Source organism: Brassica napus, chromosome A3 (assembly GCF_020379485.1).
Source record: "Brassica napus cultivar Da-Ae chromosome A3, Da-Ae, whole genome shotgun sequence".
Taxonomy (NCBI): domain Eukaryota; kingdom Viridiplantae; phylum Streptophyta; class Magnoliopsida; order Brassicales; family Brassicaceae; genus Brassica; species Brassica napus.
Window position 1 is genome coordinate 3091944 of NC_063436.1, and position 24712 is coordinate 3116655.

The 24712-nt window shown below is 37.9% G+C and overlaps 5 protein-coding genes across 6 annotated transcripts; 1 reads left to right on the forward strand and 4 right to left on the reverse strand.

The window, feature by feature from the left end:
• Window positions 1–9: 9 nt before the first annotated feature.
• Window positions 10–8016, reverse strand: LOC111210999 (trafficking protein particle complex subunit 8-like). 2 transcript variants are annotated; one of them, XM_048770704.1, is made up of 28 exons: window positions 7518–8016; window positions 7338–7432; window positions 7094–7193; window positions 6894–6998; window positions 6620–6782; window positions 6398–6518; window positions 6235–6294; window positions 6062–6142; window positions 5844–5938; window positions 5608–5758; window positions 5323–5409; window positions 5038–5157; window positions 4845–4973; window positions 4665–4762; window positions 4454–4577; window positions 4204–4311; window positions 3813–3954; window positions 3292–3399; window positions 3137–3194; window positions 2967–3042; window positions 2465–2650; window positions 2277–2387; window positions 1922–2071; window positions 1675–1833; window positions 1336–1569; window positions 1078–1248; window positions 810–922; window positions 10–729 (listed from the first exon to the last, which is right to left on the reverse strand). In XM_048770704.1, exons 1-28 carry the CDS (start codon window positions 7678–7680, stop codon window positions 219–221), a joined length of 3819 nt encoding a protein of 1272 aa, XP_048626661.1. In that variant the 5' UTR covers window positions 7681–8016; the 3' UTR covers window positions 10–218. The 2 variants fall into 2 exon arrangements, with proteins under 2 accessions (XP_048626661.1, XP_048626664.1); XM_048770707.1 differs by lacking the exons at window positions 7094–7193; window positions 7338–7432; window positions 7518–8016 and having other exon boundaries at window positions 6235–6286.
• A 1-nt stretch (window position 8017) lies between these two features.
• LOC111210996 (conserved oligomeric Golgi complex subunit 1-like) lies at window positions 8018–12575 on the forward strand. The gene is made up of 6 exons (XM_048770710.1): window positions 8018–10595; window positions 10844–11035; window positions 11238–11521; window positions 11668–11847; window positions 11926–12103; window positions 12197–12575. The coding sequence occupies exons 1-6, from the start codon at window positions 8409–8411 to the stop codon at window positions 12344–12346; spliced, it is 3171 nt and encodes a 1056-aa protein (XP_048626667.1). The 5' UTR covers window positions 8018–8408; the 3' UTR covers window positions 12347–12575.
• Window positions 12442–14369, reverse strand: LOC125594580 (ubiquitin carboxyl-terminal hydrolase). The gene is made up of 4 exons (XM_048770731.1): window positions 13879–14369; window positions 13624–13717; window positions 13443–13545; window positions 12442–13361 (listed from the first exon to the last, which is right to left on the reverse strand). Exons 1-4 carry the CDS (start codon window positions 13907–13909, stop codon window positions 12576–12578), a joined length of 1014 nt encoding a protein of 337 aa, XP_048626688.1. The 5' UTR covers window positions 13910–14369; the 3' UTR covers window positions 12442–12575.
• A 167-nt stretch (window positions 14370–14536) lies between these two features.
• Window positions 14537–15616, reverse strand: LOC125594642 (protein LEAD-SENSITIVE 1-like). The gene is made up of 2 exons (XM_048770761.1): window positions 15358–15616; window positions 14537–15289 (listed from the first exon to the last, which is right to left on the reverse strand). Exons 1-2 carry the CDS (start codon window positions 15473–15475, stop codon window positions 14673–14675), a joined length of 735 nt encoding a protein of 244 aa, XP_048626718.1. The 5' UTR covers window positions 15476–15616; the 3' UTR covers window positions 14537–14672.
• Window positions 15617–16427: 811 nt separating this feature from the next.
• Window positions 16428–17686, reverse strand: LOC125594600 (protein LEAD-SENSITIVE 1-like). The gene is made up of 2 exons (XM_048770742.1): window positions 17443–17686; window positions 16428–17290 (listed from the first exon to the last, which is right to left on the reverse strand). The coding sequence occupies exons 1-2, from the start codon at window positions 17669–17671 to the stop codon at window positions 16587–16589; spliced, it is 933 nt and encodes a 310-aa protein (XP_048626699.1). The 5' UTR covers window positions 17672–17686; the 3' UTR covers window positions 16428–16586.
• Between the last annotated feature and the right edge of the window lie 7026 nt (window positions 17687–24712).

The window sequence follows — 24712 nt, forward strand, 5'->3', positions numbered from 1 at the left end:
GGAAGTAAATAAAATGATAATATCTATAATCCTTTTATTCCACAAACAAAAGTAAAGCTGAGATCCACCTTTTTCAAATTTTGGTGTAATGTAAAATTAATCTTTCTCCTACCGAAAAAACATTTCTTGACAACAATTTGCTACAATCAAAATTGAAAACTCAGACGTAAACCATCAAAATGGATACACAGAATACAGAGAGAGAGAGCTATGAAAGTTCACTGAGACTGAAGAACAGTAAGGTAATAAGGATAGCCTTGGCATGTCCCTGATGATGCATCTTCACGCCCGGAAAGCTCCCAGGTAAGTTTATACGAAGAGAGATTGTAGATACCTGGAGCGAAAACCGATATCTGCAGCGGGATCTCCGTTGTTGACAATGGCTGGATTTCGACCTTTGTGGAACTTAAACCTGACCATATGAAAGGAGGTGAGCTTTCCATGGACGATGGAGGTTTCCCTGAACGGCTCCCCATGACATCTGAAGTCAGTTTCATTTCCTCTGTTATATCTGGCACGTAGCGCCACCCGGATTGGTTTCCAGCGGAAGGAGTTGGTGTTGCTACGTCTTGTACGGAATCAATGGTGTTGAAGCTCACAGATGATATTCCATCAGATGTGTTTCTGATTACTAATTTTAGTTGAATTTCACACAAGGAGGTCGAGAAGTCGTGGTATATGGCTTGGGGACCGTCTAGGGACCACGATAGCGGGTTTGAGCTCCTGATTCTGTAATCGAATGATTACACGTTAGTTAAAAATAGGTTTCAAAGCTGAAGAAAATATACTGTTACGTGAATACTCTTTACCTATTGTGACATGAATGGTGAGACAGAATCTTTGGTATATCTGCCACTCCTGATGAATTGCTGGATTTTGCTGGGTGAGAGATTAGAATGAAGTCAACGGTATTGGTACTTAACTGTTTCAATCATACAAACACGAGTTCATTATGGTTTCTGATGATAGAAAGTTACCAGTGATGATGCTATGTTTAAGAGAAAATGAATGTTCCCTTGAAAAAACATCTCTACCGCATAAGATATATATATGTCCCTGAAAGAGGATTTCGCTTACCTGATCTGAGGTTTCTTGACATGACCTTTCACTTTCATGGAAGCTTGCTAAAGGTGAGTTAACGATATCAAAAAGTTTTTCGTCGTCATCCTGAGCAAACAGTTTTACGTCGGTTTGGCTGGGAGGAATGGACATGGTTTTCTCTTCTTCAGTCGCTGATCTTCTGTTATCCTGAAATTTAAACAATATTCTAATTTCAGACATGGAAAAGAGAAAGACCAACTAGCTACTAAATGAACATTTTAAGCTAATAGCGACCTTAATCATGAAGTGACATGATAAAGCTTGCCCGGGAAGCAGAGACTTGGAAGGTAAGATTGTATCAACACGCTCAAGTAAGGAGATACCCCACCGACACCCAACTGTTGACAACTGATGAATTTGGAAAGAATCTGAATTCGCACGGTTCAGTATATCCATACGCACAAGACATTCTTGCAACTTTGATGGAGAGGGAGTGATTTCGAACGAGGTCTCTAGAGATGGCAAAACCTATATAAAAATGTACGATATAGAAATGGTTCAGATTGGTTGGTCAATGCAAATATTGCCTATAACATAATGAAGGTAGAAACAACCAGCCTAGAGATTCATCACCTTTAAATTATAATGCATCCTTAGGGTGCGATACTTCATGATGCTTGATACATTTTCCATCTCATAGTATATTGTGAAATACAAAGATATCGTTCCTGGGATGGCAGCTCGAAGCCAGAGAGGCCACCTCAAAGATTTATCTCCTTGCAGTGACACATCCTGAAAAAGAGCAACATTCAGAACCATGTTAGAATAACCTGACATGCACATTTACCTGGAGGCTTGAATAAAAAGGTTAGCCACGGACCTTTGGAAATGAAAATACACTACTTGTTTCACTCTTCACAAAATTTTGTTCATGGCCCTTCTTTAAGCAATCTGGAAACTCCGTTGTCACCTCTTCTTCATGATTTCCAGGATTTACAAATCTTGGATGGCTAATCTTCATTTTAAGATTCTACAAGGACAGACAGACTTTTAAAGCTCAAAAATAATCCAGAGAATAGCTTAGTGCATCACAATATTCGGTAATCAAGCAAGAATAAGTAGATAAGCCAGACAATGACAAACTAAATTAATACACAATAACAGAACAAAATAAATTTTACTGGCTAAACGGTAGAGAATATGAATGATAAGGGTTGATCATAAACGAAAACTACCTTTATCGGGAATTCCGACTTGTTTTTTAACTCTAAAACAAGATAACGTAGATCTCCAGCATACAATTTCTCAGGCAGATGATCAATTGAACCCAAAAGCCTGGGTAGACTCTGCACAGTCAAAATTTCATTATGTTAGACGTCGTAGCAAATCTTACAAAATTAAACCGTAGAGGAAAAGTTTGCACCTTGATGACCAAAAATTTCAAGGCATCAGTGGGAGTAAGTTTGTTTTTCCGTCTTCCCTTGTTAGTTTTTGCCTTTCCAGGGGCAGATTGGAAGTAATGCACACCTACAACAGAACCAGACAACCTCCACCTTACACCGACAATTTTGAGGATACCTTCTTCACTGGGGGTAACCGTGAGTCTCACCTAGAAGAAAAAAGTTATGACAATAAGTCAAACGTAAACAGCAGCTGATAAAACCATCAGAGATTCACCAAAGGATACAGTAAGCAAACGGAAGATATAATAGTCAGAAGTTAAAAAGGACCAAGGCAATTCAAAACTGTGACTACAATCAAGGTTAGTAGCAATGAGGTAAAGCCAGCAATCACAAGTGAAACATCAAAAAAAATTAAACGTGTTTCTCTATATATACACAAGAAGATGAATAATGTCAGATATAGAAAGAGTAAAAATATTAAAACGTGTCAATCGATCTATGTTTTCAGTTTAGCAGACTCACCAGTTTTTTCTCGCCTCCGCCTAATGTTAAGTCCACTTCAGACAAAGTGAAAGAAGAAAAACCAGATGTTGTACCCCTGTAGTATTGTTGGTAAAGACGTTGCAGCTTAATCATTCAATTGTAGATCAACAAAGTTAAAAGAAACCTGAATGAAGAGATTAGCTGCTTACTGATTATGTTCTGCGGAACTCTCGGTCCCCAAGCTTATGCTACTTGGGTGTTTATCAACTTTACAAAGTCCAAACGTTTGAAATAAGTTTCACATCTATAAACCGAAGGACGTAGAACAATTCCAAAGTGAACATCAATATTATAAACAGCTTACCTTTTAGGTCATCAGAATTTGAGGTAAGTTCACAGATGAGAGATACGCTTGTTATAGAAGTAGAGATTAGCAAGGGATTCCTAAACTCCAGATCCACTTTCACTGACTCTGATAACAAAGAAGTACAAGTAAAATCCACAATTACAAACATTTTCAAACATACTACAGCAGAATATCATGTCCTCCTCAACAATATGGCCTGAATTTATTGACAAACTAAGAAATCCCTCTTCCTTGGCAGAGGCACAACTGATAACATTTACAGATGCTATGATATGACTAATGAGGAAATCTTATACTCCGTGCAGAATTATCACAGCTGGGCGTTCCAAAAATATACATTTTTTCAACATCAAAGCATGTCTAGATCAAATTGAAATGTCCTCCTGCTGGTACGATAAGGTAGACCAGATTTTGCGTATTAGTGTGCATAAGTTAAGTGCAGGATAATGAAGAAGCTCCATGATTCAGGTAAACATCGAATGCAGCTAACAACATTAATGAAAAAGATGTAAATTCACCTCCAGCCACACAAACATTGGATTCCTTGTATTTCTTTGGTAGTAGCTTTGACTGTAATTCCAGCCAGTTTGACTTGCCAGAATTTAATGATGGAATGATATCATCCTCCAGTGACTGCCAGATGCTCTCTTGTACAAGAACCTGACCATGACACGTAAATAATATTAGTAAACAACAGATGCAAATTCACCAATAATGAAAAAGAAAAAATTCAGGGATGCACAAATATTATTTATTTGCAAGTATTATTTGCATTAATCCAAAAAAATTAACCAGAAATACTGATATCAGTTATGCTGTTCATAATGAAGTAAAAAGGCAAAACATCCGAGGAAGATTATGATGGGTACCAATATGTACATTCTTCCAAAGAGTGAGTATGCAACTTACAGAAGCTTGAGATGCATAAGTGCGATGGTCTTCATATATAACTTGAAGAGACGACATATTAATAAATGGTAGTTGAAGTCCCACCACCTCGTGCTTCATTCCAGTTTTCTTCAGAATGACAAAAAGTAAGAAGTTATTTTGTATAGTCAAAGAACAAAGAGTAGAGACCAGGGGTAACTATTGGAAGCACTCTATTATTCTCTGTGCAGCTTCAGTAAAGCGTATAAAACAGCAGGTATAAGCTAGGCACCTTAACAATCTCGAAAAAGTCTCTGAGAAAAATCTCTTGGGTTGCCTTGGATTGGTTGCCACAGTCCAGTACTTTGAGCATATTTCTAACTGCAACATCATGCATCCCAACAAGTGCGTACCACCTGAAAAGGTAATTTCATAGCAAGTCTTAGACCACAATTTCCTAAACATCACGCCTTAGACGTACATTCACAACGTTTAAAACTTACCGTCCAATATGAAAATGTACATGGTCTTTGATATGGCTCCATGTAGTTGATTCATAAACAGAGATTGCACTTCTATATGTACGAATTGCATGGCTAACCTGAAAAAACGCATAAAAACTGTATTCTTTAGATTGCAAAGCATGTACGAAGCTTGATCCCTTTCAACAAAATTACATGTACCTGATCACAGTTTTTATAGTGGTCTCCTGAGAGAACTAAGTGAAATCCATACTTGTTTAACATCGCGGGCTTAGTTAACACGAAGCAGTAAGAAGCTTGCTCTAACATGACTGCGGCGTGTAATGGTTCCTGAAAAAATAATAAAGTTAGAAATGGTATAAAGTGCATATGTTCTGAGGCATAAAAGAAGCACCTCTCCACATATGCGGAAGTAAGCAGAAGCAGCTTCTTTGTACTGGTCTCCAGCTTTTAGCATCTCTGCCCACCAGAGCCCACATCTCGTAGCATTTTGAAATCCAGACCTCCCAAGTTTCTGCATGAGATTACAAGGACATGTTACAGCATGTACTACCGCGTCACTTGCTCAAGTTAACCCATTACTATTTCAGTTTCAAGTTTTGCTTATAATAAACACTAATTCAAGTAAGCGAGGGACATTCACTGAAAGAACTGTTTTAGGTGGGTTATAAAAACATACCAGATAAGTGCTGAATGCATTTTCCATGCAGTACTCAGCTTCCTTTTTTGACTGGTCTGAGATGAAATATGCAAGTCCCATCATTTCCTTCCCAAGCATACATGAGAAGATGAGTTATTGAAGCCACCACAAGTAACGAGCAATGGAAAATAAAGACCAAAACAATCGGCCTGATGGGCTAACCTATACTATATGTTAGATTAAATTATACAAAACGAGTATTGATTAAAAATAATGCCACCTGAATACCTACATAGAAACACAATCATAAAGCTGTGAAGCTACCTGAACACCAGCATAGTGCTTCCAAGCTTTATCGAGCTTGTAATCGGTTGATATTAAGCGATAGCTTGACAATGCAAGTTCATAATCATGCAACATGAAGGCGTAGTCACCCAAAATTCTAATTTGAGATTCAGTGGAGCTAAATGTATACCTTCAAAAATGAAAAAAAAAATAGTAAGAGCTTATGATGACGTCAAGGAAAACATTAAAGGAGCAAAAATTTCAAGAAAGCATACATAGAACCTTTGGTTGAATCCGGAACATCGTCTTTTCCTTTTCTCCACCATAAGTTTTTTATTTGGTTTCTAAGTCCTTTCCTTGTTGCAGAAATCTAGTGACACAGCAAAATGCAAACTAAATGATATGGAAAGAGAAAAAAAAAGAACAAAGTAAAGCATACAGAAAACGTAAAGCATGTTCCCACGATTAACTTTTTAGAAAATCTAAAGCTAACCTGTTGATTAAGATCTCGAACTTTCTGTTCCATGTAAGGAATTATATGCCTCGATGCAAACTCTTGCATCAGATCTTTGATCTACCTCGAATATACGAGGAGAACTAATAGTGTTGGTTAAAACATTCCAAAATATTCGAAAGGCGTGAATATCATCAGAAAGCGAATGTTACCTCCACGATATCGTCGCCAGTGAGAGCACATCCAAGTTTGTCGGCCGAAACACTTGATTTCTTTCAGAAAGAAAAAATAATTAAAATGTTGAACTTACAAAAACATGGATTGATATATGAATCATGAGCAATATGTTGGATAAAATACTGATGAGAGGCTTACAAATGAAGCCCATGGATTAGCCTGATGTTCCACGTTCCCCTCTTTAGATGAATTAGTGCAAAGTAAGTTGCACTCATTGTTTCCAAATGTACTTCTCATCTCAGACAGAACTTTAGACGTTCTACAGAAGAAATTACATCCCGTCAACTAAAGCCTTACATTTGACAGCCATATAGTTATAATGAGAATCATATAATATACTATGTAGTAAGGAACAGTTACCTCTCTGTTGTGGCATCCTGATTGTCATGCACCAACAGGTAATGCTTCAAAATCTTTGGGTCCATTACACCATCATTAAGCAAAGAAGGTAATCTATTGGTGTTGAAAAGATCTACAAATTTATTTACAGGTTGATCGTCTTTTGATGAAACGACCAAGAGACCTGAATAACACATTTAGAATTGTTCCGTACGCAACAGAAAAGTCTATTAGCAAACCTAGTTTAAAGCATGAAGCCAACAACAACAATTTTGGATTTTCTATAATGTCTTACAAGCCACAGGATGATCAAAAGCCTCATGGTCTGAAAAGGACAGTGTACGGATAAGTTCCTTATTGTAATACTGAAACCATGTGGGTGCAATTTCAGACTCTGGATCTGCAGTAACGGAAAGACATCAGCATTAGAAAAGCAACCCGGTATGATAAGAAAAAAATCTCTTAAAAGGCATAATATTGAATAGAGATACTTACTAGAGAGTATATCAGTAATTTGAGGAGGATCAGATTTCAAATCGTCAAAAACCTTCTCCCCAGCTTCAGTGATAACATGTTCTAGCCGTTGCTTTGCAACCTAGCCATTAAGTAAACATAATCAATTTTGAAGCTCAACCAAAGATGCAGAATGGAGGAGCCTTCTAATACAACCATACACCTAACACAAAACAATCCTCTTCCACGTTGCGTTCTAGGTAAGAAAGCAAGAAGCTTTACATACCTCCACGTTTGGTTGTTTGATATCTGAGGCATTAAACAATCTGAGCGTAAACTTCTTCAGCCGATAAAGCTGATCGCCTGAGGTCCTAACAGGAACTGCACAAGAAATCAAAACCTCGGTTTAAACGGTTGGTGAAGTAAACCTTTGAAAACGAATAAAAGAATCAAAGTCTATCATCACCATCGATATTACTGAAGTTGCAGAATGGCTTCAGCGTTTCCACAAAGGATAGTCCATTCTTGAGGAAAGTCTCTTCAACAAGAGGCGTGCAGAGTACCATGACAACTGGACTGATCTCTTCCAAGAGCATTTTCCCAAGCGATGAGTTCACCGGCTCCACCATTCTCTCAAAATCTCTTCACTGTAAGTCAAAATTCACTCCAATCCGATGTCGGATCGGGTAGATTTCGGAGACGGTGGGAAGCAATACTTAGAGATCTCCTCTCTTCGAGCCAATCAGAGCTAAAACGCCGTCGTCGGCAGCCGCCGGAGTTGATGGAGATAGATAGGTTTGAAGATCTATGTAAATGACGGAATGTGAAATACGGGGAGATGCAACGTTTATGATACAGTAAAACGAAATACCGTATCAGTTTACGGTGGAAATCACCGGAGATGGAGGGATCGTGATCGGCGAAGAGATGCAGGCAAAAGTCTATTGGAGAAGAAGAACAATAACAATTTCATCCATTAATTTATTTATTTAATTTATCTAATTGCCCCTTTATTATGGTAAACATTACAATAGTCCCCAGATTTAATGATCCTCGCTATGACTTACCAAACCGGACCGGTTAGCTTCCGATTAGAATTCTTCTACTGCGAAACCCAAACCGGGGTAAATATGTAATTTGTTAAAACGCTTAATCTCTCGTCGTGTTCGTTCCACAGCAATGGCAGAAACTCAGTGCACAGAAACTACAAAACTAGATCTTGATTCCGGGAATCTACTTCAGAATCCGAGCAAAAGCATCTCTAGATCCGATCAGATCCGCTCCGTTTCTCTCCTCCTTCAACTCAGTGGAATGCATTGCTAGAATCTAGAGAGAACACGCCGGAGAAAAACAAACCATGAGAATGTCATCGGCTTCTGCCGCCGTTTCGCTCGGAAGCAGCGGTCAAAGAGACGCTGAGTCCCTCCTCCGCACCAAACCGATGTCGGAGATCCGTAGCGTTGAGTCGGCGACTAGGAAGAACATCGAGGACAAGAAGGAGGAGCTCCGGCAACTCGTCGGGACTCGGTACCGAGATCTAATCGACTCGGCTGACTCGATCGTTCACATGAAGTCGCTCTGCGAGTCGATCTCGGCGAACATCAGCTCGATCCACGGCAACATTCGATCGCTCTCCTCCTCGTCGGAAGCGAAAACCCCCGCGCTCGCTATCACTGACCCGGCCCGAGTCAATGTGTATGGGATCGCGTGTCGGGTCAAGTATCTGGTGGATACTCCGGAGAATATATGGGGCTGCCTCGACGAGTCCATGTTTCTAGAAGCTGCTGGGAGGTACATGCGTGCTCAGCACGTGCAGCAGAGACTTGTTAAGTTGGAGGAGGTGGATCAGAGTAAACTGTTGGCTAATTTTCCGTTGCTTGAGCATCAGTGGCAGATTGTGGAGGGCTTCAAGGCTCAGATTTCTCAGAGGAGCCACGAACGGCTTCTTGATCCGGGTTTGGGGTTGGGGGATTACGTGGACGCGTTAACTGCTGTAGCAGTGGTTGATGAGCTTGATCCGAAGGGAGTGCTTGAGCTGTTTCTCGACTCGAGGAAGACTTGGGTTCTGCAAAAGCTGAATGCTTGTAGTGGTGATGATGCTGGGAGTGTTGTTTCGGTGTTTTGTGATGTGTTGAGTGTGGTTCAGGTCACTGTGGGGCAAGTTGGTGAGCTTTTTTTGCAAGCTTTGACTGATATGCCTCTGTTTTATAAGACGATTTTGAGTACACCTCCGGCTTCTCAGCTGTTTGGTGGGATTCCGAATCCGGAAGAGGAGGTTGCGTTGTGGAAATTGTTTAGAGATAATTTGGAATCTGTTATGGTTATTTTTGAGAAAGTTGATATTTCTAAGGCGTGTCTGGCATGGTTGAGGGAATGCGGTGGACATATTGTTGGTAAGGTTAGTGGGAAGCGTTTGATTGAAGCTATTGTTACTGGTGCAGAGCTTGGATCAGCGGAAAAGTTGATAAGAGAGACCATGGATAGTAAAGAGGTATTGAGTGGTAGTTTAGATTGGCTTAAAAGTGTTTTTGGGTCTGAGATAGAGCTGCCTTGGAATAGAATCCGGGAGCTTGTTCTGGACGACGATTTGAACCTGTGGGATGAAATATTTGAGGAGGCCTTTGTGGAAAGAATGAAATCCATTATTGACTCTAGATTTGAGGATTTGGCTAGAGCTGTCAATGTGGCAGAGTCGGTTCGTGCTTTTAGCGAAATCACTGATGAGAAGATCAACTTCCAAGCATACTTAAACAGACCTTCTACAGGTGGTGGTGTCTGGTTCATCGAGCCTAACGCTAGGAAACCTGGTTTTATTGCCGGAAACAAAACGTCACCTGAAGAAAGCGACTTCCAAAGTTGTCTAACGGCGTACTTTGGTCCTGAAGTTAGCCAAATCAGAGATGCAGTTGATCACCGCTGCCAGAATGTTTTAGAAGACCTCCTAAGCTTCTTTGATTCAGAAAAGGCAGGTCCGAGGTTAAAGGATCTTGCTCCATACGTGCAGAATAAATGTTATGACAGTGTCTCAGCAATTCTCGCAGATGTGGATAAGGAACTCGAATCTCTCTGTGCTGCCATGAAGAAAGGGAACAACGACAGCGAAGCAATTCCACCTGCTATAATAATTGAGAAATCTCTTTTTATGGGACGCCTCTTGTTTGCATTGCTGAACCACTCGAAACACGTTCCCTTGATTCTCGGTTCTCCAAGATTGTGGTGTAGAGAAACTATGAATGCAGTTTCTGATAAGTTGTCATCCTTGTTGAGGCAACCAAGATTTGGCTCGAATACTCCAGGTGCTGCTGACAGCCCGGGAAAGCAGTTGCATGCCGATCTTAGGAAGCAGAGTTCGTTAGCTGTTGCCGCGCTACTTAAGGCAGATGAGAAGACAAGTCCGAAATTTGAAGAGCTTAATAAAACTATGCGTGATCTGTGCATTAAGGCTCATACATTGTGGATACAGTGGTTATCGGAAGAGCTCTCCGCTATTCTCTTGCGTGATCTTACGATTGACGATGGACTGTCTGCTACAACTCCTTTAAGGGTAACTAAAAAACGATCCTTATACCTTTTTTTTGTCTTAGCTGTCGTCTCTCCTGCATTGATATTAGATATTGCTGACCAATGTACATAGTTAGGTAGTTGCTCACGTTCTTTGTTAACTCTTGAAGTTTTTTTTTCTAACTCTTTGAAGTTGTAATGAGATAAGTTAGACTTTCTCTTGCGTTTTCGGTTATCACTTTCAAGGTTCATTTTATTGTGTCCGAACTCATATATGAAGTAATAATGTAGGGTTGGGAAGAGACACTTATCAAGGAAGAGCAGGGCGAGGGTCAGTCTGAGTTGAAGATATCACTTCCGTCCTTGCCTTCGCTCTATATAATTTCATTTCTCTGTCGTGCATCAGAAGAAATTCATCGAATTGGAGGCCATGTACTGGATAAGTCAATTTTGCAAAAATTTGCTTCAAGCCTGTTGGAGAAGGTGCGTTGTCTCTCTCTACTTTACCTATGATTAGTTTCTACACGTTGCAGAAATGTTTCTGTCAAGGAACGATTCTCTTCAATATTTTCGTTGATAATTATTCCCCGTTTCACTTCTTCACTTTCATCAGTAAATATCTCCAAGCTGATGACTGCTTATAAGAATGATTTTTTTTTTTTCAATTTTCTACTGTACAATGCAGATCATCATTATTTATGAGGATTTCTTATCTGCCAGGGAGGCCAACGAACCCCAAATTTCAGAGAAAGGAGTTTTACAAATTTTGCTGGATTTGAGATTTGCATCGGACATTCTTTCTGGGGGTGATGCAAGCACTAATGTGGAGATACAACCAAAGATCACAATGAATAGATCAGCTTTCAGGCGAAAGCAGGGCCAACAGCAAACAAAGTCGGTCAACGTAGGTCGCATTGATGGAGTGATCTCCCAACTGACCCAAAAGTTGGATCCCATAGACTGGCTCACGTAAGGAACCTTATCCCTAAACTATGACAATGTCACATGTTTATTATTTTGTCTGTTCTAAGAAATTCATGGGAATCTTCTGGTCTTATCGTTTACTGTCTCAATCATTTTCTGATTCTAGTATATTTTGAAATGTGTCAAAAAAGGTACGAGCCTTATCTTTGGGAGAACGAAAAGCAGTCATACCTACGCCACGCAGTACTATTTGGATTCTTTGTGCAACTAAACCGAATGTACACCGATACTTCCCAGAAACTACCAAGTAACTCAGAGTCAAATATCATGCCATGCTCCACAGTTCCCCGCTTCAAATACCTTCCCATAAGGTAAGCTTTTCTTCTTCCACACCTGAAACTATTTGTAGCCTTGTGGGAAAAATGGTTTCTCATACCCATTTAATGCAGCGCTCCGGCTCTGACCTCTAGAAGTACAAATAAGGCCTCCATTCCAGTTACATCAAATGAAAGTTCGTCAAGAAACTCATGGAATGCATTTACAAATGGCGAGCTTTCTCAAACAAGTGATTTGGAAGATGACTCCAGTTTCGGCGTGGCTTCCCCATTCTTAAAGTCTTTCATGCAGGTACAGTCTAGTCTCCTCGGTTGATCAGTGGCTCAATATTTTTTCATAATCTTATCTGTTCAATATCGTAAGATCATGTAATATATGTTTCAGGCTGGTAGTAGATTTGGGTCAATACTAAGTGACGGACAAGTGGGAATATTCAAGGATAGATCAGCAGCCGCTATGTCGACATTTGGGGATATAATACCATCTCAAGCAGCCGGTTTACTCTCTTCTTTCACAACCACAAGGTACGAGTGATGATGATCTTCGGTTTTGTGACTAAACCGGTGATGATTGCAACAACTGAGATATCTGCCATCATAGAAGTTTTTTACATAAACGAAGAGAACAAGTTTTGTAATTGTGTTTGATTTATTGTTTCATGTAATTAAGAGATTTGGTTCTACAAAAATCCTCAGACTGAATACAATCAAACCCTCATACATATAAAGTTTTAATATCCTTGCAAAAAAAGCTGATTAAGGTATTAACGTCTAGCTTTCTCAATGAGAGGCTTGAGCTTCTTCTTATCTGCAAGAATCTTGAGGAAGTTGAAGAGGAAAGGGACATAGTTATGTTTCCTCCTCAAGTTCTCTTTCTTCCAGTTCTTGGCCCTCTCTTCCTCCATTACAATCTTCTGCGACACTGTCTCGATGCCGACATTGACTTCAGAAAGAGACTTATCCAGAGCCTCGTAGCTGCTCTTCTCAGCGTACTTATCAGCTTGCAGTGCACCCACCTGCTGCAAAATCCTCTCCCGCTTCATCTGATACTCTTTCAGCTCAGCTCGGTACATCTCTTTCCTGTTCTTAACCACAGCCAAGAGACTAAACCGAATCTCGTTCTGGAGATACCGGTCAATCCTCTCTTGCACCACAGGTTGGACCATTTTGAGCCACTCGATTCCGTCTGGCTCACCGAGACATTGTCCAAGGCTGATGGGTCCTTCTTTAAGACCATCGAGCTCGTACAAGATACCATCGACGGGTAAGTAGCTGATGTAATGATACACATCATCATCTTCCTCTTCCCTTTTCTTCCTCCGAGCAGATAACTCATCCTCGTCCGTGGTGGTGGAAGATGAGTCAGGCCTAGCAAAGGTGTTGTGAGCCGCACGTATCGCCTCGTTGTTGCTGATGGCTAAACCTTTGAGCTCAGGTGGGAAGTCTTTAGCGAACTCTTTCAGTTCAGACAGTTCAGAACCGATCTCGATACCCGAGGAGTTCATGAGGACAGACAGTAAGGCTTGTGTAGCACAAGCATTGTTGATTATCTACAAGAGAACACACATAGAGTTATAACATTCCCAAAGAGTTGAAAAAAAAAAACTAAATGTGGGGGGAGTGAGTGGGACCTGGCTGGCAAAGAAGAAGTTTGGGTTTGGTTCAGTGATGACAACACGAGACTCCTTTTCCTCAGGACGCCACTTGTAAAGCAATACCAATCCGTATACAGGTCTAAACAAAGAAGAACCCAACAGTATTATTGACTATGTTTTGTTGGAAACAAGAAGCAACAAAAGAGTGTGAACAAACCTTATTTCATCAAGAGAAGTAATGTCCAAGGAATACAACTCTTCAACCTGCACACCTTTCACTTGCATTTGTTGTATAATCTCCGTGAAAACACCTAAACATTATGAATAACAACAAACAATATAGCTTACACAGACACTATCTACTTAGTATATAACATGACCAATCCTTGATGTATATTTGAAGAAGCTGAGAACAATAAGGAGCTATTAGACAATAAACCCCAAATTGGATAGGAAAAAAGAAAAGGTTTACCAGGATCAGATTCTACAGGGAGCCAAGACATGATTTCACGATGAACAAAATGAAAATGGGATTGAGAAATTGGAGATTATGATTTATATCTATCGAGATTCGCTAATCCCCCTTCTTCGAGCTCATCGTCTTCTCAAGGAGGTGTTGTTGAGTCAATCAAGAGTCTCTCCCCTCTCTCTCTATACTGGTGTGGTCTCGACTCTCCTCGTCTTCTCGTATATAAACCGAGTCTAATCGAACCGAAGCATTAGATGAATTAAACCGGTATTGACTCAAAAATTTTATAACAAAAATAAGAAGCAAACCGAATCAGACCACACTTTAAATTTTATTAAGAACAATCAAACCGAACCGAGAACTGAATGTTCTCTCCCGTCTTTCTCAGCTACGAGTCAACAACGGTTTTCTCTAGACCAGAAGCTGGTGTTGTTACGCCTCATGCCTGAACCTATTAGTCATCACGGCTTACAGTTCCAACTCTTATGGTCTTGCGAATTGAACAGTTTAACCAACCAGTAATCAACTTAAATTTAATTTAGAAACCGTGTTTTCTTCTTGATTACGCAAAAATAAGACAGTCTCAAGCGTGGTTATAACGAGTAAAGAATCAACCACATCTCTTTCTTTACGCGTTTACTTTTTTACACAACACAAACAATGAAGATCTCAATTAAACTGTATTCACACATCATTACAATAGAGTTACACAATTCAAAGAATTTAGAAGCAGATTCAATCTGGCATTAACCAACAATCAAATACACACATTGCACACAATCAGAACCAAACCAAACTCAGCTCTCCTTTGCCAATGTATCAACCTGATTAAACCGAGCAACGAGGCTCTCAACAGGCACTTTAACAGCATCACTCCTCATACCAACATCCGAACAGAGACGTATAGCATTACTAGCCCAAGGACTCACCATACGCGCAACACACGCAGCCGCACTCACCGAGTTAGCCTGACCGCTTCTCCCAAGCACATAGCTTCTCCCCACCACCAAACCCGTCTTACAATACATCGCAAAATCCTCACAGTTATTCTCGAACACATGGTACTCACCAAACCCGTTTCTCAACAAAAGAAACTCCGCTCGAGAGATCACTTCCTCCGAAGGATCCGAAGCCGCCGTCGTGCAGGTACCTCCTCGAAGCTTGGACATGAACAGAGCCGGAGAGACACTGTACTCGAAGCGAAGGAGATCTCCTCCGGAGAGAAAACAATCGAGACAAGAAGAGATAACTCCATGCGTGTTGGATTGCTTTCCTCCACAGTTAGGACAAGGGTTGTCTCCTCTGTGATTGGTAATGGAGCTGACAATGAGCTTGTCCAAAAAAGTTCCCGTTCCGATTTCAAGACCGCCTCCACGTGTGAAATGAATGACCTTTCCGTCTCCTATGTAGATTCCTGTGAGATTGCAAACATAAAGTTCGGATCTTTGATAAACCCAGAAGAGAGAGGAGAGAGATAGGTACCGTGATGAGAATAGATATAAGCGTTGCGCCATGAATAGATGTGGTCTCCTGGTTTCAGATCGTCTTTGGAGATCTTGTTGGAGAATAATCCTATCTTCTCTAGAAGAATGGATTCCATCTCTGGCTAGATCAATGGGGGTTCTCTAGAGTTTTTTCCAAGATTGTTGGTTTAAAAAAACCAAACCTTTAAAGTCAACTGGTTTTGTATTGGCTTAGCTGGATAAGGAAAAAGTCAAAAGGTCAAATTGAATTTAAGAATCAATTTATCCCCGGTAAAGGTGATTTGCATAAATATTTAGGAGAAACTCTAGAAATTAATAAACATTTATGATTTTGAGTTAGATAAATTATAAATTAATAATGCTATATAATTTTTTTATAAAGTTACATGAATATAAATTTATCTATAATTTCTCTTTGCAATTTAGTATTTTAATATTATTTTTACATCTAAAATACATTAATATTCTAGGATATATAATTTCAATACGTAAAATTTATCAAATAATCTAATTAAAAAAAAGATTTCAAATCTAAAAAGTTTGATTACTCTATAACATCTTGAAATTAAAATTTCTTTTTTTAAATAAAAACTGAAAATAAAATGTTTTACAAATATAATCTAAAATAAGTTTAAAAAAAATAATAATTATTTATAGTGTTTTTATTGTATAATAACAAAGAGAGAGTTCCACGATTCAGCAAAAGTAGAAGTAGCCGATTCTATGATCCACAATAACAACTTGGTGAGTTATTAGTTATTGATAACTCAGAAAAAGACACCAGTGCGTGTATATTCAGCCAGATAAACAAGGTGGTGAAGAAGATATAGAGACAAAAGCATGTTGTATTCTTGTGTGATTGTAATGGGTTATGATCAGAAAACCTTCTCGTGTGGACAGCTTTGTTTAGTTATTGTTTTACTGATGATGACTAGTGTAACACTAACACTAAATTCCAAATCAACCAAGGAGCCAAACTAATGGTAGGTAGGTGATCAAACACTATTCGTCATCCACTTGTGTTTGTTTATTGTTTTGTTTCAACATTCTTCCAAAGTAGACCAATACTTTGGAAACAACAATAATGTTATTTTCACATGATAAGTAGTGTCAAACACACATGGTTGCACGCATACAATGAAAACAGAAGCAAACAGTTAGTTACCATCAAACACTCACAATCACAATCACAATCACAATCATAATCACACCACAACAAGTGCTAAACTAGCTAGACTTCTTGTCGTCTCTTCTTTCGATAATCGCTATAAGCGTAACAAGGTCTTCCACAGGAACTTTGCTAGCATCACTTCTCACACCAATATCAGCACATAAACGACCATAGCAGTAGTTACCATACCCCGCCGCCAAAGTCACAACACCAACACCAGCAACCCCAGAAACAACCAACCTCGCAGCAGAGCCCACAGAAACACTCTTCACCGTCCCCCAAAGCGACAAAACACCACGCACCGCAGACCACGAGTTAGCCTGTCCACTACTCCCCAGCTTAGACAAAACAATCAAACCAGTTTTGCAATAGATCGCAAAGTCTTCACAGTTGTTCCTCAACAGATCATACGCACCAAACCCATTTTTATTAGACAAGAGGTGTCTCGCACGGTTAACGGTTTCATCAGAGGAGTCTGAAACCGCTGTTGTGCAGATACCGCCTCGCGGTTTAGCCATAAAGATGGGTCCAGAGACACCGTACTCGAAGAGATAGAGGTTTCCTCCGGCGAGGAAACAGTCGAGGCAAGAACAGATCACACCGTCGAGATTCGATTGGTCTCCGCAGTTAGGACAAGGGTTGTCACCTCCATGGTTTGGAACCGAACTAACGATGATGTTGTCTACGAAAGTCCCTGTCCTTGTCTCAAGACCACCTCCGCAAGTGAAATGTATGACGTCACCATTGCCTACATAGATTCCTACAAGTTGCAAACATAGAAAGGATCGTCATTTATTCTAAGACAGGAACATAAAAAGCTAAGATCCAGCGAGAATTGTCTGAACAGAAACTGAAGGAGTGTTAAATGCAATGTAGCTACATAGAGATAGATGGAAGGGAAAGAGACTGAACCGTGATGAGAGTATATGTAAGCCATACGCCATGAATAGATGTGATCTCCTGGTTTGAGTTCATCTCTTGAGATCTGTTGAGAGAGGAATCCCATCTTCTTGAGAGACACAGAAGAAATGTTAGAAGCGCCGCGAGACCAAGAAATGATTCTTTCCTCTTGTGTGAGGTTTTTCACTTTACTCTCTTTCCGGTTTACTACAAACCACGACTCTTGACTCTTGGTTTGCATTTCAATTTTCAGTGTTTTTTATTCGGGTAGTTTTCACTTTACTCTCTTTCCGGTTTATACTAGAAAACATGACTCTTGCCTCTTGGTTTACATGGGTTTAAACAAACGCCATTTTGTTAATTTTGTAGAGAATTATAGAATAATTTTGTTCCTCGTTAATTTTGATATTATTTTCAAAATTTTATTCCTACTCATTATTTTTTTTATATATTCCTAATGTTTCTATGATTAGTTACCATTCAAAATTCAATATTATAAAATACAATATTCAAAAACAGAGAGATTTGTACTACGCGTCTACGCCCTGTAATGGTTAATTTTCCTTTTAGGATTTGGCAAGGCTTTAGCACGGAGTACCGAGTCACCTCTCCGACATAGTCTCAACGCCATATCTACTGCGCCTATTCCGAAGAGATAGATCAAAGCCCGGCTGCAAAAGAAAAAAAAAGGTTAGATGGAGGGAAAAAAACAATTCACAAATGGTTTGTAAAGAAGAAATAACAAACCTCTTAAGAACAAAAACATCAGTGATCTTTCCACATGAAGAAAAGCGGTTAGTCAAATCACTCTTAACAACATCTACATGGAGCGAAGGGTCATATCCAGTAACAGAAATGCCTCGGCTCCTGTAATTCAATAGTTAATTTGTCAGCAAATTACAAACAAACCCAATGTAAAGAGAAAAAAAGCATGAATATAAAATTTTACTTTTTTCTTTGGAAATGGGCAACATGCCTAGCAGCCAACTCAGCAGTACTCAAACCAGAACTAAGCTTGCTGAGTTCTGGCGGTAAAACTGTAGCAGATAAGATCCATCCTCCATATCGGTTCCATCAAGTGCCAATGCTTTTTCTTCTGCAGCTTCTCCGCGGAGAACAAAAACGGTAAAGCCGCCGCTAATTGCATTGCGAACTCTCGGAACTTGCACTTTTAAAATTTATCCACATGACCCAGACAGCTTAGACAATGATCTAACGAGGTCAAGGGGCTGAAGCGACGACATGTTGTACCCCTGAACCCCAATCCTCACCCTATCATCAGAAATAAATAATCAGAATAAATAATCAAAAATCAAATGTTGACACAGGCATAAGAAAGTTCACAAAAAAAAAAAGAGTCTAAGAAATTCCTTACTGGCTTTTGACAAAATCGTAGAACGATTTCATCACTTGAACATGGCTCTCACCAGGTAACTAATAAAATCGGTATAGCTCCAGAATCCATAAGAACACCTGTGACACTGACTTTCGTGTAGAGGGTGCTAAAACTGAATGAGTCACCAACATCGGTAAATAGGAGCTCAATTTTGCAGTGAAAGAAAAATAGGAAAAGAAGGAAAAATAACTAATCGTAAGATGTTTTTTTGGCTATTCAAACAAAGAAGGATACGAGGGAAGTCATATAGCAATAGGAAAGTGAATCAAATGATCCAGAAGTGTCTATTCGAATCGGACATGAGATGAGTATTCGCTAGGATGATTGATATGCACAATCAATGCACAGTATTCTGTCACGGCAATGTCTTAGCTATTACAATACTCATTTCTTGCTAAATTTTAAGAATCACTTCTTTTAGATCACTAGGAGAGGCGAAATTACTTTTCTCTAAAACGGCTAACATGTATAAAATAAATCAATATTGTATGAATTAATACATGTTCCAATATTATAATATTTTATGTATATGATGACGCATTCATGATTTCAAACAACTATTTTGATGCTAAGTATTAAATAATAAAGTTTTGAAAAAATTGGTTTGCCAACATAATACTCCTTCCTCTTATCTCTAGATCTTCTTCTTCATATTGAATCCAAAGTAGTTTCGTTGGTGGCCAGAGTTTCCATAACAAATTCGTAAATATTTGTTTCAAATATCCATGATCCCATATACCATCATCAAGTTTCTCTTTCAATCTGATACTAACAGAATTGTTATCAATTGAGACTTGATAATGGATTAAGCGAACCGATTCAAACTTGATTCACTACAAGCCGCGTGAAGAGAACTCCACTAGAAAAAAACTCAGACACATTCTTTGATGGACAAGCCATAAGACTTTGCCAAACAGACATCCTCTCGAAGAGATGATAGAGAGGAAAAAATTGATGATGAAACATCAACAGAAACAAAATGAGGATGATCATGAACCAATGATTCGCACTTATAAACTAAAAGCTACAAAAGTAAAAGAAGAATACCAACAGTTGCGTAAAAGAGAGTGGTTCTTAACAAAAGGTGAAACTCAATTTCAAATTTTTGGAATGGAATTATAAGGAATGACTTATTCCTATAAATTCTAATTTTTGCTACCATTTGAATGAAATAAAAAATAAATCCCATTCCAATGTTTTTTTGTAGAATGGATGAAATTAAATGAAATATAGTTATAAAACATTCATCATAAAAACAATTCATAAATAAATGAAATAAATGGAATAGAATTCTATTTTTTTTTTTAATTCCATAACTTCTCTATTCCATTCATCTAGGTTCCATTTTCTTCAATTCTATTTACTAGATCCTTTTTCCGCGTTACGCGCGGATAATATATTTAAATTTGTTACATTTATCATTTTTATTTGTATGTACATTTTTGTATATTAAATTTTATATAACTAATTTTAAATTTGATTTTTTTTATATATTTTTAGTTTGAAGTAAGTATTTCTATTATATGTAACACAATTAACTAATAAAATATGAATAATCAAGTCCGAGATTTTAGAGTTATGTAAAAAAAAATTATGTATAGAACATAAATTATCTTTGTTTAAAAGATCGGAATCTTATCTCGAATATATTTCACGAAAAGAAAAAGTACTCCAATAACCTACTTAAAATATAAAACCCCCTTTTAAAAAAAAACGTACTTAATAATATTTTTTTATGTGTAATAGTTAAAAATTGATAACTGAATATCGATCTAGAATATTATTTTAATATATCTAATGGTAAAATATTAATTGTAATAAACAAATTTTGAATTTTGTAATATTACATGAATTAGAAGTCTTTAAAATCTAAAATCTATTTTATTAACATAATATATTTTTTATTCATTTATTATTTTGATGTTACAAAATATTGCTTTAGTTTTAGTTGTATATTAATTTTTTAATAATTTAGTTTCTTTTTAAGTAATTTTAAAATTATTAAAAATATAATATATTTAAAATTATATATTTAAATATATTCAACTATGATGTCTCATTTTAATGTGTGTTTGCGTTGAGTCGTAAACACGCAAGCGCGGAGTTATTGATAATTAAAGGTGTTGTAATACTTAAAAATGTAATAGATAGTGGATTAAGATGTTTTTTTTTTGGTTTAGTCGTAGTGGTTTTAATGGATAAATTAAAGTTTCACATATTGTTTGGCGGTAATGGGTTTTACGGTAAACATGAGTTAAAGTTAAATGCAGAGTTTGAAATTGAATTGGAGTTATGGAATTAGGCCATGTTCGTTTTTCGTTGATGAGGGAAATTGAATAGTTGTTCTTTTCTTCGAGTTTTGAGTTGTCCAGCTGAGATTTCGTCACCATTCCTATTGTAGAATTTGATTTGTCTACTGAGTAATTTATCAATTGAGAAAAGTGATAATTATATTGCAATGAATTGCTGACTTTGGTGGTTGGTATTGACGGAGATTATGAATTGTTGGCGAATCTCTCATGGTCTTCTTCTAAACCTGCAAAAATATGTTTTGTAGAGATCGGATTTATCGTATACAGATTAGGTTGGTTGATAGAGAGAGAGGCAGTGATAGTGAGATTAATGGTGGGAAGGAATCTTTGGAATCTATTTAGGGGGTGTTAGTGGGACTTAGATTTCTATAGAGTTTGTTGATTTTAAAAGTTGAGAGAATTGTTAAATTTGGAAAGAGATGTAGAGAATTTTGTATATTGTGAAAATCTATGAAAATAAAGTAATGTAATGATTCTAAGAATTCAAGGTAAACATGTAGTATTCTCAAAATCTTAATTTGTGAGTTAAAATGATAAGAATTCAACTCCCAATAACAATTACTTTAATAGATTTGTAAAATCATTAAAATCTAAACTTTTTGAATAACAAATGATTTTGTATAGAGTTATAGAATCATCAAACCAATAACAATAGATTTTAATGAGAATATGAGAATCCATAAACCAATAACACTAGACTTAGAAATTCTAAGACTCATTATAAATCTCATCCCCACTAACACCCCCTTAGTCAAACAATATAACAACGTAAGATAAAGATTCTTATTATATCTAGGTCTTAAATCATTGAGATCTAAGCAAGAGATAGTCAACCACTTGAAAAAAGAATTAAGCACTCTAAATTTAAAGATAACATTTAAGCTAAAAATCTGTAATGTTTTTTTTTTTTAAATTATGTTTTCAGTGGTTTATTTGTTACACTAAGGAGATAATTTGTGTTGTTTACTTACAATTTTATGAAATTACTAAGTCTAATATTGACGCAAGATTCCTATATGTCAACCTCTATAAAACAAAGTACGAACTCAAAGTATATAGACAACGTCATTTCATCTCTTTCTTTTAACTGTTGTCCATTATATATAATATGTAGCCTTCTTTAAAACCACATCTCGTTAATAGAAAACAAAACAAAAACTTATAATGGAGTTCTTGATTGACTTAAAAAAGAAGAAGTAACAATGCTAAATTAATATGAAACTACTTTTTTGCGTGACTCCCCAGCAGTACCATGCCTGCCTGGCAAGAACACTCAGTTCCACCTGACCTGGTTCTCGAATGACCCGTCAACGAACTCCGCCTTCACAGCGGACTTTGGTCTCTCTGTTGGTTGTGGTAGCTCCTTGCTTTATGTTTAAATGCATCATCATTTCGCTGCTCGTCTTTCTCCTTCTAGTTTTGGAACTATAGACACAAAATGAACAATCAAACTTTTTATTTTATAAACGATCGTATTATAACCGACAAATAAAAAGAAAGTTTCTAAATAATTATCAACTAAAAAAACATGAACTCACGTTTGCCTGAACAGATCGGATCTGCTCATCGATTAAAGCTTCTTTTGATTGAAAAGGAATCATAATAGGTTGTCTCCACCACAAGACTGAATCAAAAAGAAAAAAAAAAGAAAAATTAATAAGGAATATGAGATTGAATAAAAGAGAAAAGAATCGAATCGTGTTGGGTTTTAAAAAGTTTGTACCTTCTGATGCTCATATAGTTACTCATCTACCGAGTCAACTCTACGATCTTCATCCTCGTTTTATGGCTTTGGTGAATCCGTGTCCGAGTCAGATCAGAGCGAGCTTGTGGTTGGAGTGAAGAACGTTGAGTGTAAGTTCTCAGAAAAAGAGCTAAAGAAATCTGTGTCTTGTAGTTCAGTGGATCCCATTTGATGATTCTTTGGACAGATACAGACAGAACAGAGAAAGAAACAGAGGAAACCATGTTGGCGAAACTCTCATAGTCTTCTTCTAAACCTGAAAAAGTATGTTTTGTAAAGGAGACCGTTTTATCGTATTTAATTTGGTTGATAGAGAAGTGAGGCAGTGATGGTGTATGCAGTCGTATTTAAGGTCCAACAGAAGAACATTGGCGATGGTGTATGCTATGACTTTTAATAAAGAAGGCAGTTAACATACCGGTGATTGTGGGAGGCCATTGAAGGCTTTTCTGTAAACGATGTTGGCAATGTCGTTAGTCACGTGACCCTGGTAATGTTAAAATCCCCAGGATATATGTACTGGAAACTGGCGGCTTCTTAGAGTGAATAGATGTTTGTTTTCTGTCGGTGATAGTTTGTTTCTTGGTATCAGCACACACACTTCTGCTTCGATAACTCTTTCTCAAGCCTTCTTCTTGGTTTAGGTTGCGCGGCAGCATGATTGGGACACCAACTTTCATGCATAATCGGGTTGTTGCAGCAGAGTTGTTTATGTCAGAGCCTTGAACAGAGTTGTTTATGTTAGAGTCTTGAACGGATTTGGCCAACTATATCTGAAAGTGGATGAATCAATAGGTAATATAAATCGATGGTGGTTATATTCTAATATGCAAAAGGAAATTTAAAACAATACCAGGGAGTTCAAAGAAAGTTTGCAAGAGCTTGAAGATGGTTGAACTTCAGAAGCATGAATTTCTGGAGTTTGGTCACAGTAGTAGTCATGGGGACCTCATCAATAGTACCTACATGATAAAATGAGAGAAGGGAAGCTGTAACAAAACATAAGCTATGTACCTACCTGTTTCGAGTAACCAAGGACTTGACAGGTGTGTCTATTGTTTTTTTTTTTGTTCATCATTGAATTGCATTAACGTAATTTGAAGTATGATTATTACAGACCATAAAAACACAAACAACCTTTCCACACTACTGGACAACCTTTTGAATCACCAAAAGGAAGAAATCAACACTGAGGCAGAATAATTAAAAAGAGGGAAAGTGTTTCTTATCAGAACCAAAAAACCAGCTCCACACAGACGACAATCGAACGCAAGTTCCCAAAGAACCTGAATAAGCACGGGCTGAGACCATACGAATAGAACAGAGACTTGAGGAAACCACAAACCAATATAGGCCGAAACCACAAACCAATATAGGCCGAAACCACAATCTCACAGGAAACAAACCCGGTGTGTCTATTGTATCTTTTGTCTTTTGCGTTATTCTCAAAAAAAGCAAGCTTCAGCACATCAACTTCCTCCAAGCTTATGTCGGAAACCCTGGATAAAAAAAACAATAGATAGACACAGAAAGATTGAAAATTTAGTGTTAGAGAATGCCAAAAGACCAAATAACAAAAAGTAATCTCACAATTTAAGTGATGCCAGCTCCTTGGCAAGAGCCATCGTTCGGTCTTGTAGATGAGCGCACTGAGAAGTAAGCTGAGCACATTCCTGTAACAAAACACCATAACAATAAGAAGTTTCTACACGGGTTTCAAAACCATTCTGTTGAGTTTGGCTCTAATACCTTTGAATTTAACTTAAGAAAGTGTTTGTTCGTTGATATTTCATTCCGAGACTCCCACCTCTCTCTCTCTCTGATGTCGAC

What these genes read in the sequence shown, in the direction of transcription:
- LOC111210999 (XM_048770704.1), bottom strand. Translation starts at nt 7,680, where the DNA reads ATGGTGGAGCCGGTGAACTCATCGCTTGGGAAAATGCTCTTGGAAGAG. An exon ending in AGTCGGAATTCCCGATAAAG is followed by an intron (nt 2,072 to 2,276) that starts GTAGTTTTCGTT and finishes CTGTCCTTGTAG; the next exon opens with AATCTTAAAATGAAGATTAG. An exon ending in GGATGCATTATAATTTAAAG is followed by an intron (nt 1,570 to 1,674) that starts GTGATGAATCTC and finishes ATTTTTATATAG; the next exon opens with GTTTTGCCATCTCTAGAGAC.
- LOC111210996 (XM_048770710.1), top strand. Translation starts at nt 8,409, where the DNA reads ATGAGAATGTCATCGGCTTCTGCCGCCGTTTCGCTCGGAAGCAGCGGT. An exon ending in GATCCCATAGACTGGCTCAC is followed by an intron (nt 11,522 to 11,667) that starts GTAAGGAACCTT and finishes GTGTCAAAAAAG; the next exon opens with GTACGAGCCTTATCTTTGGG. An exon ending in TTCAAATACCTTCCCATAAG is followed by an intron (nt 11,848 to 11,925) that starts GTAAGCTTTTCT and finishes CATTTAATGCAG; the next exon opens with CGCTCCGGCTCTGACCTCTA.
- LOC125594580 (XM_048770731.1), bottom strand. Translation starts at nt 13,909, where the DNA reads ATGTCTTGGCTCCCTGTAGAATCTGATCCTG. An exon ending in CCCTGTAGAATCTGATCCTG is followed by an intron (nt 13,718 to 13,878) that starts GTAAACCTTTTC and finishes CATAATGTTTAG; the next exon opens with GTGTTTTCACGGAGATTATA. An exon ending in ACTTCTTCTTTGCCAGCCAG is followed by an intron (nt 13,362 to 13,442) that starts GTCCCACTCACT and finishes GTTCTCTTGTAG; the next exon opens with ATAATCAACAATGCTTGTGC.
- LOC125594642 (XM_048770761.1), bottom strand. Translation starts at nt 15,475, where the DNA reads ATGGAATCCATTCTTCTAGAGAAGATAGGATTATTCTCCAACAAGATC. An exon ending in TTATATCTATTCTCATCACG is followed by an intron (nt 15,290 to 15,357) that starts GTACCTATCTCT and finishes GCAATCTCACAG; the next exon opens with GAATCTACATAGGAGACGGA.
- LOC125594600 (XM_048770742.1), bottom strand. Translation starts at nt 17,671, where the DNA reads ATGCAAACCAAGAGTCAAGAGTCGTGGTTTGTAGTAAACCGGAAAGAG. An exon ending in TTACATATACTCTCATCACG is followed by an intron (nt 17,291 to 17,442) that starts GTTCAGTCTCTT and finishes TGCAACTTGTAG; the next exon opens with GAATCTATGTAGGCAATGGT.